The following is a 16126-nucleotide window of genomic DNA, read 5'->3' as shown; positions in this document are numbered from 1 at the left end:
AAAGTTGAAGGGAAGTTTCGTTCAATCACCACTGCCCCGCGCCCGTAGTAGTCTTCGCCTCTCCTTTCTACTGGCACGACACGCGCTGCACAAAAGTGCCACGGCACATCGCCGATGCACTGCGGACGTAGCTGGACCACTTTCCCTGCCAGCCCTTGCTAGTGGTACGTGCTTGTCCTTGTTCCCGGGGAGGTTGCTTTAAGTGGTGTGTGGTACGGGTGGCGGCGGTGGCGTGCTGTGCGTCGAGTGTACAACGGCTAATTGCGGAACGTCCGAAAGCTCCTCCCTTCCGAAGCCCCGACGATGATGTACATAGGCAGCAGGAGCAGCTGTGGCATTCTTGCGTGCACCTTTCTACTGTTCTTTGCCATCTCGATAACACGCAGTGCCGATGAGCCAACGACCACCATCAAGTACAACGTGTAAGTAGTGCGCTGGAGAAATTAGGAAGACGCGCTTCGAAACTTCCTCGTGCAAACCATTCTAACGGCGTTCGCTGTGTTTTGTCTTGTGTGTATGTGTGTGTGTGTGTGTGTTTGTGTGTTTTTGCAGTGTCCAAGGCTGGGCGGCCAAACTCGGCGGTGAGCTGTGGCATTTGGGGGACTTTATAACTAGAAGAAAGGAGGTAGAGGAGGTACGTACCGAACACTTCAAACCGTGGACGACCGATGTTGGGGTCCTTCTAACTCCTGCTTGGCTCCGGGATGCAGACACTCGCATCCCTGTGGCCCACGGGACATGTCTACCTCCGGTTGACGGGGGAAAACTGACACATCATGGAAATCGATTTTCCCCCCCTCCCTTGGTCGAACGGAGCGACGGGAAGAGACGTGCTCCCGAGTACAAACACGCGCCCGGACACGAGTGTCTGCACCGGTCGGGCTCGCAAGCGGCAGCATAAGAAGTTCCCCGTACATCCACTATCTTCGATCTCGCAAACATCCATCTCGCGGTGGGTTTGGTCTCAAGCGTGCTACTAACTACAGGCTTCTTTTTTTCTCCACTCCTTCCACACCCTGGGCCACGCGCGACGCTCCGGCAGAGTTTTAAACAAGCACAAGTAGTTAGCAAAAATGGACAGAAAATTGTGGAAGAGATGGCCAAAGATCTCAAGTACATGATGGATGCGAAAGTGAGCGCCGTGAAGGTAAGTGGAGAACAGTTGTTTTCGCCTTTTCGTTGTTGACTCACAACCTCCACCAATTTTACCATCCCTCCCATAATTTCTCTGCGACACTCTTCGCGTCCCGATTCCGACATACTCTCGACGGTCGTGACTGTCCGTAATTGATTTTAATCTGCTAATGCAAGCGAAGCGAGCGGAACTGCTGGAGTTCGACTGAAGTTCGGTTGTTAGGGTAGCCTGCAGCGTTTTCGGCATTAAAATATAAGAAATGGGATGTTGCTTACGTGCTGGGAATTTGAAACCCTTTGTGTGTACCCACCATAAGCATGATTTGCTCCTTTTGAGTTTGAATGAAAAGTATAGGATTAGTTGGAACATTCAACGGTAAATATTTAAATAGGTGCATTTGATGCTAATTTGTTCGAACATGGTTTCATGCGGACAAAACTGTGTAAACAATTGATACACAAATTAAACATTATACAAATCAAATGGTTGATTTTATTAGAAACACTGGCTCCGCGGGGTCACCAACACTAGCGTAACGAGGAAACCTACAAAACCTAGAAACATCATGAAGATCTGTAAAAGTTTTTTGAAAATCCGTTATGATACCGGCTATTCATTATGATTACCGGTGAAAGATCAAATTAGTCCAGATATGCGACAGTTTTATCCGCTTTATAGGATTCTATTGTAAACCACTTCCAATTATAAATTGATTTCAGGTTTAATTATTGACAAACCTGAAATCAATTCAAATTTGAAAGCGATTTGAATAAGTTATCCTCAGTATAACTTAATTTGCGGTCTGATCCAATGATTTTGGATTTAGGAAAAGCTTGATTACGGCGGATCGTTTTTTAAATGTAAAAAAGGCATTTCAATGCTGTTTTATCAAGGAAGTGCCTTAAAAGAAGAACAATTTGCGAGAACCCTGTATAAGATAACATAATATCGGACTCGCTATTTAACAGGTTCGAATTTTTTACACACAAAGCGTTGCTTTTTTATATCATCTCAAATTTATTGTTTTGAATTTAACATACATAATATTTTCGTTTCTGATTTACTTTCCTGAAGGAAAAAATTTTCAAAAAAACATCTATCTCGATAGAGCTATAGAGTTGTATTTTTCTTAATAATTTGGCGTTCTTTAAGTTGTTCTTCGGAAATATTCTGTTAGTCGTATTTGTTGAAAAGAAACCCTCGGCGAAAATAATAGTTTCAACTGATGGGGAGATTGGAATTCAAACTTCAAAACAAATTTATTTTTGAAAGCAATAATATGTTTGACAACGCGTGGTCCTAAAAATACGCAAATTCGGTAATTAAACAAAAAACATTGACCGAACAAAAAAATGTTTTTAATTGGTTGCACGCTACATTTTGTTGCCGGTTCAACTCATATCTAATTGAGCAGTAGACTGCCGATCGAGATACTGAAATGATGCTCCAATTATAATTACTGCCAATAAGTGGATCTCGCTAACGGTAATCTATTACACTGGCGTACAATAAGAGCCAGTTCCGCGAGCTCCAGCATGCGCATCCAACCGTTGACAGTGATGCTAAGCGTTTCGATCGTCGCCCCACTCGTCTGCGGCGACCTATTCCAAATGTTCGACATAGGCGCACTTGGCTCACGAAAGCTTATCGTTAAACGGGTCGGCCAGTGTCCGGGCCAGAAGCATCTACCCATCTACATGCCCGAAATGCGCATCGCCGCGCACAACCGAACCCACTCGATCATCGCCGGTGAGGTGATTTTTCGAGAGGACTTTCCCACCGGCTGGACGGCTGGGACAACGGTCAAACGGTGCGACAGTCCCCAACAACAGTCTGGCAGCTGCCGGCCGTTTCTCAACAACATTGCCAACACCGACATTTGTTCGCTGATGACGGCAAGCGACGCTGTCTACTTGAAGTACTTGGCCACGATCCGGCCCAAACCGTACTGCCCGTTCCGGAAGGGCGTTTACACCGTGTCGGAGATGCTGGTGGACGACGGTGTGAGCCGGTTTCTGCCCGGCGCTGGCAGTACCTTTTGGGAGATCAAAATCACCGGGAGGGATTCCAACAACCGGCCCGTGCTCTGTATGTTGATGATGCTGAACGTGCGTCCGAAGAAAAGAAGTGTAGGGGTTTAAGAATGTTTTCATTGCGTTACGAATGGCTCATGTTTGTTTGCTTTTTTGGACCTTTCTGATTGAATAAATTTATCCAATTTGTTATTTAACAGCTTCCTTCATGTTGTCACCAACTCCCAAGAGTTCATTAGGTTCCTGCAGGAATTTCTAATTATTTACGCACATTGAAGCTTGCGGTTATATGGTCCTGATGGAATTTTCAAACTCATGAACATGTTTTTCAGATATTAGCGTGATCAGTCACTCCACCATGTTTAGTTTCTTTTTCAATTCTCCTATCATTTTTTTCTCTTATGTTATAAAATGTTGCTTGACAAAACCCATTTTTATCGTTCTTTCTTTGTTTTAGGTAACACTTTTTCAATTTCAAGTGTCCTACTACTTAGTTGGTTTCTTCTATTTGGTATTTCATACTAACAACACCCTGTTTTCCAGCGCATCATGGACACGGCGGAAAACACGGCCATCTCGTTCGACGAGGAGCCGGTGAACCAAAGCTTCCAGTACTACAACGCGAAGCAGATGATCGAACCGGGCGAGATCATCACCACGCCGATCCCGATGCTCGACGACGACCCGGCGGACATCACCACGCCGATCCCGCCGAAGGAGATCGTGCTGACGAAGAAGCGCCACTTCTTCAACGAGGCCGTCAACACGACGGTCAGCTCGGTGCACGTGCCGACGAACGTGTACGACCGGGCGACCGAGGTGATCCGCGCGATCAAGTGGTCCGAGGCGCTCGACTCGATCTTCTACAACAACTACATCGGCGATCCGACGCTCACGTGGCAGTACTTCGGCAGCGCCAGCGGCTTCCTGCGCCAGTTCCCGGCGACCAAGTGGGAGCAGGATCCGGTCGACCTGTACGACTGCCGGCTGCGGTCGTGGTACATCGAGGCGGCCAACAGCCCGAAGGACATGCTGATCCTCGTCGACAGCTCCGGCTCGATGACCGGCCAGCGCAAGGACATCGCCAAACACGTCGTCTCGAACATCCTCGACACGCTCGGCCCGAACGACTACGTCAACATTTTCACCTTCTCGGAAGAGGTGGCGGAAGTGGTGCCGTGCTTTCGCGATACGCTCGTGCAGGCGAACATGGGCAACATTCGCGAGCTGAAGCTTGGTATGGACAGCATAGAGACCAATGAGATCGCTAACGTGTCCGCCGCCCTCACCAGGGCGTTCGAGCTGCTCGAGCAGTTCCGGGAGACCCGCAACGGTGCCCGGTGCAACCAAGCGATCATGTTGGTCTCGGATGGTGTTCCATACAGCTTCGACGAGGTGTTCGAGCAGTTCAACTGGAAGGAGCTGCCCTTCATTCCGGTGCGCGTGTTCACCTATCTGATCGGGCGCGAGGTCGCCGACGTCAAGGAGATCAAGGAGATGGCCTGCCGCAACCAGGGCTACTACGTGCACCTGAGCACGATGGCCGAGGTGCGCGAGGAGGTCCTCAACTACATCCCGGTCATTGCCCGCCCGCTCGTGCTGAACAAGCGCGAACATCCGGTCGTCTGGTCGGAGATCTACGCCGATGTCGAGGTACGAATAGGGAGGAGTTCATCGCCATGAAAGAGTGCAGACACCTCAGCGAGTGCTTCTTTTCCATGCTGCCCCCACAGGATCCGAAGATGACGGACTGGCTGTGGGAGATCAAGGAACGGGCCGAGCAGAAGGAGCGCTTCATCGACTATCGCAAGAACCGAGTGCTATTCTATTCACCCGAGGAGCAACACCGTCGCATGATCATGAAGCAAAGGATGGTAAGTGTTTTGCTTCCAACACGATCGAAGCTTCCAACAAGATTTGAATTCTTTGTTTTTGGACCATACTGGTGAACATAGGTTATAATTGGCCAAACTAGTGCTTTTTAAAGTAAAATTTTATTTTTGAAAAATTTAGAGTTTCAAATATTGTTTCACATTTGTTGAGCAAATTCTCAATATGCGTTTTAGCTAATTGATGAAGTTTTTCCAGAGTATTCTCTTCTCTTGAATTGCGAGTTGGCTAATAGGTAGTTTACGAGGACTGGTATATCTAGAGAAAACAATAGTTTCTGATTTGTTGTCGTGTACTTTTAACTTCCAGTTTTTACTGTAATCATCTTATTTTGTAAGCACGCCCATAAGGGTTTTTATGATCGTTTTTGGATGTACGGATGATTTGTTGTGATTTGTCACGAAACTCTTGTCCATTCCATTTCATTGCAGAATCAAGACCCATACTCGAACACGCAAAAGTACAACTTCATGACGACCGTGTCGGTGCCGGTGTTCGATCGGCGCGAGAACGCGGTAAGTATAGCATCGCGGATCAAGTGTTTCTTGCAGGTCGTCACTTCTATCCGCTGTGACCTGATGCCGGGGTGACGGTAAATGTGTTTGCTGGCGAAGCAGATCGAATAATGTTTCACTATTGCAGAACTTTACCGGTGTTTCCTCGATTTTACTATCATCATCATCATCACAAGTTTTCGACGTATTATTTGATCTTTCACTCATTTGCCCACTGGTGCCACTCGTGGCGCACGCATCTCTGAAGCAAAGAGACAAACTACAATATTTTCGTTCCTACATATTTCCGTTCGAATATTGTTCGCTTTGCGTTTGCAGTTGAGGAGTGGTTCTTCTTTTTATTTAGTTGTTGTTTAATTGCTTTTTTATGCAAATTTTACTTTACTCTTCACTGGTTGAACGCTTTTCAACGCTCCGGAATGAAATGTTTCTTTTGTGTGTGCAATTTGCTCGTCGTGCGAACTGAATACCAAACAAACCTAACAAAAAAAGAACATCACCGAAGATATACTGATGAATGAGGCTTACTGGGTGACGATCACACGAGAGGTACTTACCGATGGAAATATAATACACTACACCTAGTCTCTAGACACACACACACAGATACAGATACACATCTTAGACGATCATCATGAGAAAAACTAGCGAGTTTCAGACTTGTGTATCGATTCGTTACGAGTTGCCAGTGTTTGCCGTATTGCAGCTATCAGATACAGTATCGTTGAGTTTCGAGCCTTCCTTATATACTTCCTACCTAAACCCTAGCGCATTGTTCAAAGGCAGTTCGTATCTTAGGACATGTAATCGTACACACGGTCCGAGGGTGATAGAATCAATTATTTGTGTTGCTGGTGGGCAGCACCCTGACCCCTGTTAACGCTGCTGTTGCAGCGGTTACGTTAGAGCTGTATCGGCTACTAGAGTGTTTCACAGTTATCCTCACTTAGTGTGTTAGCCTACATTAACAAACTAATACTATACATAGACTAATTCACATAGCCGGTGGTGTTGGTCTGATTAAATCCATATCCCTAGAGTACCTGGTAAACTAACGACCCTTCTTAACTCTTGTACCATTAAATATAGTGGCACGTTCGATAGTGAGTAAGCCAAACGTTACGCAAAGTTGAATGTTTCCATTCTTCGAGTAGTTTTCAGTGATTGTCATGCCCTATCATGCCTGCGTGCTACGTTTTCTGTTACTTTGTGTGTTTCGATTGACGCTGCGACCGTTGTGACAACGCAACGCACCACCACCGAATCCTGCCCACGTTGCGTCATTTCGGTTGTACTAAATGGACGACGGGAACTCGTCTACTAGTAAACTATCCACATTTAGCGTATAAATTCTTGCATAGTAAAATGCTCGTAGAACTACAACGAAACAGCATTAACTGTACAGCCAAGTTAAATGAAATCGGTTCGTCTAGTGACATCCGTCAACGTGAATGAAACCAAGGCCTCACATGGACGTCATAAGTGGCACATTACATTCGGAGGTGTATCCAACGTGCACTCTACGAAGATCTACTTGAATCGAAGCAAATCAAGTGCTACTACCCGTTTTATTATGTTGTGATCCTTTTTGTTTTACTTTTAGCAAAATACTTTGCTGTAGTTGAATTTTCTCGTTTTATAGCTTATCACTTTTTGCAAGTTTTTATTAACGAGTTGTTTTATTGTGTTCGTTGATTTGCCCATTTTCATCTATCATGCCATGTAACTAAATATGTTTCGTCTCAGAAAAACTAGCTCGTTTTGTTACGGTTCCAGTTTTGCATAGCGTTTAGTTTTGTAGCGTTTCTCTTACAGATTTTTAGTACACTTGTGCTAAAACAATTGATATCAAGTTCATTTAGTTTTAATTTAGTTACTTAGATAGTTAAGAGTAATTATTACGTTTCATCTGATGATCGTTAGCAAAAAAAAACATAACGACCGTAAGAAAAACGTTGCTAGTTATACTATTAAAATCCCAACATCAACTATATCATCTTGAATTTGTAGTGGTAGATTTGTTTCAATCGCTAAATTAACATTGTTCGTTCAATACTCCACTCTACTTTGCGGAACACATATACGTCCACACAATTCCGCATGCTGGTTTCAGACACGAGTGGCCAACATTCTTGGTGTTGCTGGCGCCGATGTGCCAATATCGGAAATTAAAAAATACCTTAAACCACACCTGGTAAGTAAATGGAATGGCGAGCTAGAGATAACAACAAAAAAATGCAATATAATTCAAAAAAAAATTGCTGATAATTTTATATTTTAACAGCTTGGTGTGAATGGATATGCTTTCATTGTAACGAACAATGGCTATATCCTAACGCATCCTGACTTCCGTCCAGTGGTGAGTATCGGAGTGAGAAATAAATCTGGTTTAAGATTAAACTGCCACTTTACACATTCTCCACAGTTCCAAGATATTCTCAAGCCTGCCTACAACACGGTCGACATGATCGAGGTCGAGTTGACCGATGACGACCAAGGGCCACGAGAGTTTAACAATATGCTGCTAAATGTAAGTATCAACTTTTGCTGTCCACAAAACATTCAAAGAATTCAATGATTTTATTTAACATCCTTTTTCCTCGTAGATGCGCGAATCTATTATAAATCAGTCGACTGGGGCCAAGTGGATACGTGTGAAGTACCACTTCGATGAGATGGTAGGCTACTTTTCATTCCCATTCTATGGATCGTGCTATAATAACGTATCCCTCTCCTCGAATACACTCTCCCTAGAAACGGGTGTCTCGCACGAAGCGACAGTACTACTGGACTCCAATCAAAAACACACCTTTCACGCTGGTGGTCACGTATCCCGAAACGTATGGCGTCAATCGGCTTCAGATTCGCACGGAGGACGAGATCCACCGCATTCACGCCAAGGGCAACAACGTGGCCAATTTTTTCAGCGGCAACAACTGGAAGATCCATCCGGATTGGTGAGTTCCAGTCAAAAATAGACTCCTTTAAGGGCGTACATTGCATCTTTATTGCTGCAATTGTTTTATAAATTCATCTTATATTGTAAATATATTATAAATTTATCTTATATTTGAACGCCGATAAGAAAGTTCAAATTTTTGTTTTTGTCTTACCATTAGATATTTATTGATTTATGGTCTTTCTCTTTTTTCTCCGCATCTTCAACAGGGTGTATTGTAAATATTTAAACGAGCATCCGAACGAAACGTTTGCCACACCGGAGCTGGAACTTAAACACTTCCTCGAGCGCATGAAACTCGGAGGTTGGAAGTGGCCATCGAACCGCACGCCTCCGCCACCCGAACATGCCATGTTCTGTAAGTGTGCCTTGGCGTTTCGGCGCTCCAAACATGTTCAAAAGACCCGTTTTCGAGCGGAACCATATTAGTTTTGTTCAATATTAAATACTCATCCAATCGATGTCAGATCATTAATCATATGTACTCGCGACTGTTCGTCGTGCCCTATATTTTCCATTGTTTCATGGTTTTCTGATTTATACTTTTCTACCCTCGGTTCATGTGCGCTGATCGTGTAGATTTTGTATTCTGTTTATTGCGTTCTTCTTCTCTGACTTTCTCTTTGTTGTTCGTTTCCTTTCTTCGTTTAACCGAAAATAAACTCAGTCTCGCGGTGTGACGCGCTCATTTTGTTTTGAAATTTAACAACACTCAGTGTAATTGGTTGCAACTTTCAGTGGGAAATTATTAATCGCTTATTCTTGCGTTGTATGATCCATGATCCCATGATATTCCCCTTGTTTGGTAATTTTTTTTATTATTCAAACATATGGTTTTACATCTAATGCTGGTTATTTGAATGTTGTATCAATTTCGTCGATTTCGGTCTTCAGTATCCTATCGTTTCTTCACCGGATCCTGTAAGCGTTATCCTTTCGTGTCGTGCTGGTCTTCCCGATCGTCCCCTTTCCTCCATCGCTCCCCTCTCGCTCTATATCTAGCTGTCTCACGCTGTGTTACTTTTTCGTTTCTTGACTGATCGACAGCAGCTTCCCCTCGATAGTGTTATTAAAACTGTTTTTTCTTTTTTCCCATTCTCTTCTCTTCCACACCTGTTTCGCCATTCTGTTTACTCACATTTTCATGGGCCATGAAAATCGGGTTGCCAACTTGACACCTGGTGATGCCTTCTCCTCACCACCAACGCCATCATCGCCATCATCGTGTCGGTCTCCTCCAACGAAACTAACGAAACATACTCAACACTCATTCGATGTTGTCACCCTACCCTCTTGCTGCCTGTTGTTGTCACTGTTATGCTGTTCGAATTACCTCAACCTTTGCCCGTTTGCCGTGGACTCATCCGGTTGTTACTTGTTGTGAAAATGTGCTTCCACTAACATAAAATACCGCCACTCTCTCGCTTCTTCTGACTCGCGAATTTGTGTTTGCGATCGATATTTTTCCATGTTTGATAACTACATAAAAATGCGCCGTCACGATTAATGCATTTGCACAAATACTTTTCAACGGTCGCGTGATGCTATTTCTTGTTCTTATCTACTTTCACTTTGCAATCGAATTGCTTCATCAACACTCTTCTGTGTGCTCTTCTTCAAAACTATCTGTATCTTTCCTTTTCTCTTTTCTCTCCATTCCAAACGCTTTGGTCATGTGTATTCAAAAATCCATTTACACATTTTTGTTAATACCGTTAACATTTCATACACACATATATTTTACAAACGAACGATACATCCGTGCAGCTAATATAACGGGGAAATTGCCAGAAAAGGACTACTACTACTGTGAGTAAAGCAATCATCTGCGATAACGTAGTCGACCACACTAGGTTCACTTGATCATGATCTCTGTTTAGCTATGATCAGACACGTAACAGTAAAAGTTCACCCCGTTTTGCGTAATGTCACTTGCTCCCCGAACACATACGGGCCACTGTAGACACATGAAGTTGCTTTAATTTGATCGAACATTTTGAATTGAGTATTATTTATCTACCGTCAACGTAAAGAAGGTTTGCGTAGTGTTTCAGAATTGAAAAAAATCTTTGTTTCCTTTAAAAATTGATCAGTTGTTTTTTCCACCTGAAATGATGTCAGGATTTATACTGGATTTTTTAATAGAAGTTTTATTTTAATGGAGGCGCCCGGTCACTTGTAAGAAAGAATTTCCAAATCAAATGACAAGTTTAGTGGACTAGTTAGTGGTGAAATTTGATTTCAGTAAATGGATTGATTCAGTAAATGGATTCAATGCAGTAAAAGGAGTCAGAGAGTGAGTTAGAATGGAGGCTTAATTCTTTGATTAACTTAGAATGATTTGGCGCACTGACAATGATTCGATTCTTTCTTGTGTTGTAGGATACGATTGTTTGACGTGCACAGCGACGAAAAACGGTCTTTCTTCTCCAATCTATCTGACACTTTGGACTTTACTGAGCCATAAATAATTTGTTGGGAGCCAACCCATTCTGAGCCAGACAAATATATCTGATTAAGTTCAATCACACATGTGCCAAAATGTATCATCATGATAAATGTAATCAACTCACTTACCAAGAAGAATCAACTTGGTCACTCACTTACTCACTCTGGCTTAGTTTGTACTTCCCTATACGAAACGCTTCTCAAAGTTATGGAACACCAGGCGCCTCCATGTATGTTGTTTAATTTTTCGGATATGAATATTATTTGAAGAAAGGTTACTGGAAAGATAAAAATTAATATCAACCAATTTTATCCGTAATTTAAGCAGTTTGAAAGCTAGATCAAAAATTGTATCGGACAACTCCTTAGAGAGACAAGATCATGCACATTTCCCCCCTTTAGTATATCCCTACCGTGATGTTCACTCTTTGTTGGCATGTGGTCCCATGCGGTTAACGTTGTTCAATGCAGAATGATCAAATCCACTCAAACTGGCGCACATATTCCAATCACGTATCATCTCGCATTTAGTCCCCCACGTATTCCACACTGGTGACCCCTGAAATCCCTTATGAAAATCCCCGGTTGTTACTGTCGGCTCGTGTGAATGAATGCTCTGCAAATGGAATGGTAGTTGAACAACACGAACACCCACTCACTCTTCCTGTAGGGCACCTGAATGTTGCACCAGTTGCACTCTCCCGTATTTCAGAGCGTTATGTTGTGCCGTAAACTCGTTTGCCTCATTCACCCACCTTACTAGATGTTGGTTCGATGGTTTTACTCCCTTTTATGCGTTCGTTTTCGATTCTCACTGTGCATCCACCACCTTTTTTTGTATTTTGTGTGCAACAGCACAGGCACAGTTTGGGTTTTGTTGGTTTGTTTTAAGATGCACCAATCTCACCACCTCACGATACTGAAACAAACAATTTAACCCACCGCCAGCGAGCTCGACTTTTTGGAAGGTGGTTTTTATTCCTCTTCTGGCACCAAATTTTAATCCGCACCAACTTTAACCATTTTTGTTGTGTTGTTTTCATTTTTTTTACTCTCAAAACCTCACCACATTAGAGTTATCCAAGATCTAGTGTTTGTGCGTGTGTTTTTTGAAGTATAGTTTTGTTATGTTCCCTTTCTTAGGCACGGCTAGCCTACCTAGGGTGGCAGTGGGCAATAAAAGCAATACTAACTATGCTTGACCGTCTTTCCGATCTCTTCACTTGATCTTCCAGGCGATCGCGGTTTGATGCAGGCGCTCGTGTATGACGCCAAGGTAACGGAATGGTTTTCGAAAAATGTTAGCGGCAGCAACAAGGACGAAAAGGGGTAAGTTAACCGGGGTCGACGCCGCCCTTTGATCGGTTATCGTTTTATGAAATTTGTACAGAAAGATTTTCTTTTGTTTTAACTCTTCACCGATACGATTCAGTTATTTGTATATGCCAAGTAAAAATTGCAAGCCAATTTTATGTTTTTCTGTTTGCTATGATTTGTTTCAAAAGAGATACTGATCTGCCCGCTAGTGCACATGTATTTAATAACTTTTTTTTTCATTTTCCTTCCCCTTCTTTCCGTTTTTCAATACTAATCTCTGCACCGTCAATTCTTTTTTTTTCACACGCATCAACAAACCACTCTAATATTCCCCTTTCTGCTGCAAACCGTGTGAAACATAACGCGCTCTCAAAAAACTAAATAAATATGGGTAACATTTCTGTGCGGGATGCTTCGTTGTGTAATGTACATATAATGTCAAATAACTCTTCTCTTGTATCATCAAAACGAAAACAAAAACCAAACCGGAACCATTTTTCTCCCGCTATTTTGTTTCATCACCACCACTTTTCTTATCCCAAATATGGTCGTTTACGTTGCATTTTCTCTCCTGTAAAATAATTTCCTCCCGCAAAACGAATCCGCGACCATTTCGCAGCCCAAGCCCCATTGCGGTGCTGATGGGTCTGCTGCCAAGGTAATTAACATTCGGTTAGCTAGTCTGCATCTACAACGAGTTGCATCTGTATACAACAAACATTACCAAACTGCAGCAACATTACTGTACACTAACTTCCCAAAGCTCTGGTGATGCGGGATGCAGCTTTTCAGCGATACTCGTTCCTATGCAAGAACTTTTCTCACACGTACATTATTTTCCATTCCTTCAGAAACGAGTTCAAACAACGGTTCGGCATCACCGTATCCTTTCTGGCCACGCACAGTGGGTTAACGCGATGGCAGGAGTACGCGAGCGGAGCGGACGAATCGAAACAGGCTGAGTAAGTCTCCTTCATCTTCGGTTATTATTTGCTATTTTATCAAACGCAGTGACGGCTTAAGAAGCCCTGAGTGGGAAAATGAACGAGGCCTCTGTACGATCGGTTAGAGAAAACCTTGTATATTTCAAATTACAAATATTGAAAGGGTGGCAGAACGTTACTAGATAGGAGCATATCTAATTTACAACGCATTTGATATTCAATGAGTATAGGAAAAAAAATTGGATGAAAATATTCGCGTTGGAATTACAATCAATTTAAAACCTACCTGCTAGAACTAAAATTATTGAGTTAAACATTGCTGGGCTGTCTCTATTGAAGTAAATAATGAAAAACTAACATGTCACAAGCATGAAAAATAAATGTATAATCGTTAGCTCAGACCCATTGGCCACTAAGTGCTATTAATCGTTTATTTTGGCAATTTTATTCCGTAGGCCCGACTTTAGCGAAACGAACAACCGTGCGATCGACGAGGTGTGGTACAAGCGGGCGGTGGAGCTCTACTATAACAACAAGAACCGGAAGGGCGCCGACGATAGCAACGGCAAGGACGACAGCGACCGGGACAGCTTTGTCTACTCGGTGCCGTTCGACGCGGGCAACCGGAACGATACGCTGGTCACGGCGAGTCACGCCATCTTCCACACGGACGGGGCGCGCGAGACGCCGGTGGCGGTGGTCGGCTTCCAGTTCCACCACTCGGCCCTGTACACGCTGTTCCGCAACATCACCAGCCAGTGTGGCCACGGCGATCCGCGGTGCGAGAAGACCTGCTTCACCGGCGACTACCAGTGCTATGTGATCGATAACAACGGCTTCGTGGTGATCAGCGAGCAGCTTCAGGAGACGGGCGCGTTCTTCGGCGAGGTGAAGCCAGCCTTCATGCAGCGCCTGCTGGACGACGCCATCTTCCGCAACGTGACCGTGTACGACTATCAGGCCGTCTGCTTCATGGCGAAGGCCTCGTTCAACCTGGGCAACGCGCTGCAGACGCCGCTCCGGCTGCTATGGGCGATCATCACCAACGCCCTGTCCTACCTGCTCTGGGTGGCGATGCAGCTGTTCTTCAGCCTGGCCCATGCCTACGACGAGAGTAAGTTTTCCTACTGGATAACACCTTTAAGTCGAGCAAATTTCTTAGTCTGTCAAACGATGCTTGATCACTTAAAAAACAGTATAACGTCGTATCTCGATTGTGGCGGCATATCTCAACAACTTAATTTTATTTTCTAGTATTGTTGAGATATACCGCCGCAATCGAGATACGGTGTTTTGCTGCTTCTGGTCATGTCGTATGACAAGAAACGAGATATACTACATTTTGGTTGAGAAAAATGTGTTTGACATTTTATGTTCATTTTTATTTTCAAACATCATTAGGTAGACAAAAAACATTTTGACGTTGGTTTGCAATACGCTTAAAACTTAGCTTATAAAATTCATGTGAAATCCTGAGGGCTTTGGAGTTACTCAACGAAATTATTATTTGGCTTTATTTTGCTCTCGTTTCGTTTTCTAGTGTACGACACCGGAGCGTACGATAATGTGCCCGACATGGGCGACCTCGACGATCCGACGATGAACCGCTACAAGGAGCCCGAGTTCGGCAAGGTGCTCATCAACCGGACCCGGCCGGAGCCTTGTGACCACGTGATCACCCTGTACGAGCTCAACATGGACGTCGATCCGTCCGTTTACACGAAGGAAGCGCACCAGTGCGAACGGTGAGCCGCCGTCGGAAGCGTTCCATGTTTCTTACTAACTTTCACTGGTTGACCAACCTGCATTCCAGACCGTACGTGGTGCTGCCAATACCGTCCAGCAACCTGCTGCTGCTGGTGCTGGACACGCTCTGTCCGTTACCCACGCACGTGCCACAGCTATCCACGTGGCCGGTGGAGCACGACTACAACGCCTCGCTCGCCTGCCACAAGGCCCAGCGCGATCCGCTACCGAGGCGAAGGCCACTGACCTGCATCAACAAGCATGCAAATGTAAGCCCCGCCGAACCTATTGGTGGAAGGATCGGAAAGCAGCCATTCTCATTCGTCTCGTTTCTCCCACAGGAAAGTGTGATCGAGCTCTGCGGAGACGGAAGCATACCCAGGTACAATGTTGCTTTACTGCTTAGCCTGCTAGTGTTCGGACAGTGCGTAGTGCAACGTTTCTCCGGTATCCTTCTCACTTGCCTCTGAGACACCGTCGGGAGCTGATAGAGCGCTCGCCGGAAGCCGTCTCGTCTTTGCCGTACTGTACGAGTGTAGCGTTAGAGTAAGGACTAAGGCCGGCGGAAGTGGGGTCTCGTGAGTAATCAGTTTCGTAAAACGGTCAGGACGCAGAAAAGACGAGCCGAACGAAAATGCCCACTCCGCATCAAGTAACGCGATATACAGGAAAGTGAACCGGGTAACCAACAAACGGCAGCCACATTCCTAGGCACGGGGAAACTTGAACGAAAAGTAGATATGTTGAGGTAAACTTGTTAGGAAGACTATTGATACATCCTGAAGATGGAAACGGTGACAAGTTGTATTCCTATGAATGCTATTATTGCCATTCTGTAACGTTAAGTTTAGACTGCTATAGTAAAATATTGCAACCCTATATTTTATCTCTTCATAAAGAATTGTTTGTTTTTGCAATGTCCTACACCTTTTCCGCTGCCAAGAGAATAATGTTAATAATTTGTTTCTATGTCATATCGAATGTTTTTAGTTTTAGAAATAAAAAAAAACACATCCTGTTAATCTAGTGAAAAAAAGATTGAAACTTTGGGTAAATTTTGCTTTGAATCCCAAAGAATTTCAGTCATCTACATTATTGTCAGATGTCAACACTATATTAGCTCTCTATAACGTTATCTA

At 44.1% G+C, this 16126-nt stretch overlaps 1 protein-coding gene across 1 annotated transcript; it reads left to right on the top strand.

The window, feature by feature from the left end:
* The first annotated feature begins 303 nt into the window (after positions 1 to 303).
* Positions 304 to 15457, top strand: LOC131294022 (voltage-dependent calcium channel subunit alpha-2/delta-3). Its single transcript, XM_058322070.1, has 21 exons — positions 304 to 422; positions 553 to 634; positions 1043 to 1147; positions 3712 to 4821; positions 4902 to 5042; positions 5490 to 5573; positions 6066 to 6122; positions 7687 to 7767; positions 7858 to 7932; positions 7999 to 8103; positions 8180 to 8251; positions 8328 to 8530; positions 8742 to 8890; positions 10300 to 10341; positions 12216 to 12309; positions 12917 to 12955; positions 13149 to 13259; positions 13697 to 14355; positions 14782 to 14986; positions 15055 to 15256; positions 15329 to 15457. Exons 1-21 carry the CDS (start codon positions 304 to 306, stop codon positions 15455 to 15457), a joined length of 3864 nt encoding a protein of 1287 aa, XP_058178053.1.
* The last annotated feature ends 669 nt before the right edge of the window (positions 15458 to 16126 follow it).

Source organism: Anopheles ziemanni, chromosome 2 (assembly GCF_943734765.1).
Source record: "Anopheles ziemanni chromosome 2, idAnoZiCoDA_A2_x.2, whole genome shotgun sequence".
NCBI classification, from domain to species: Eukaryota; Metazoa; Arthropoda; class Insecta; order Diptera; family Culicidae; genus Anopheles; species Anopheles ziemanni.
This window is presented reverse-complemented; position numbering and strand designations above follow the sequence as displayed.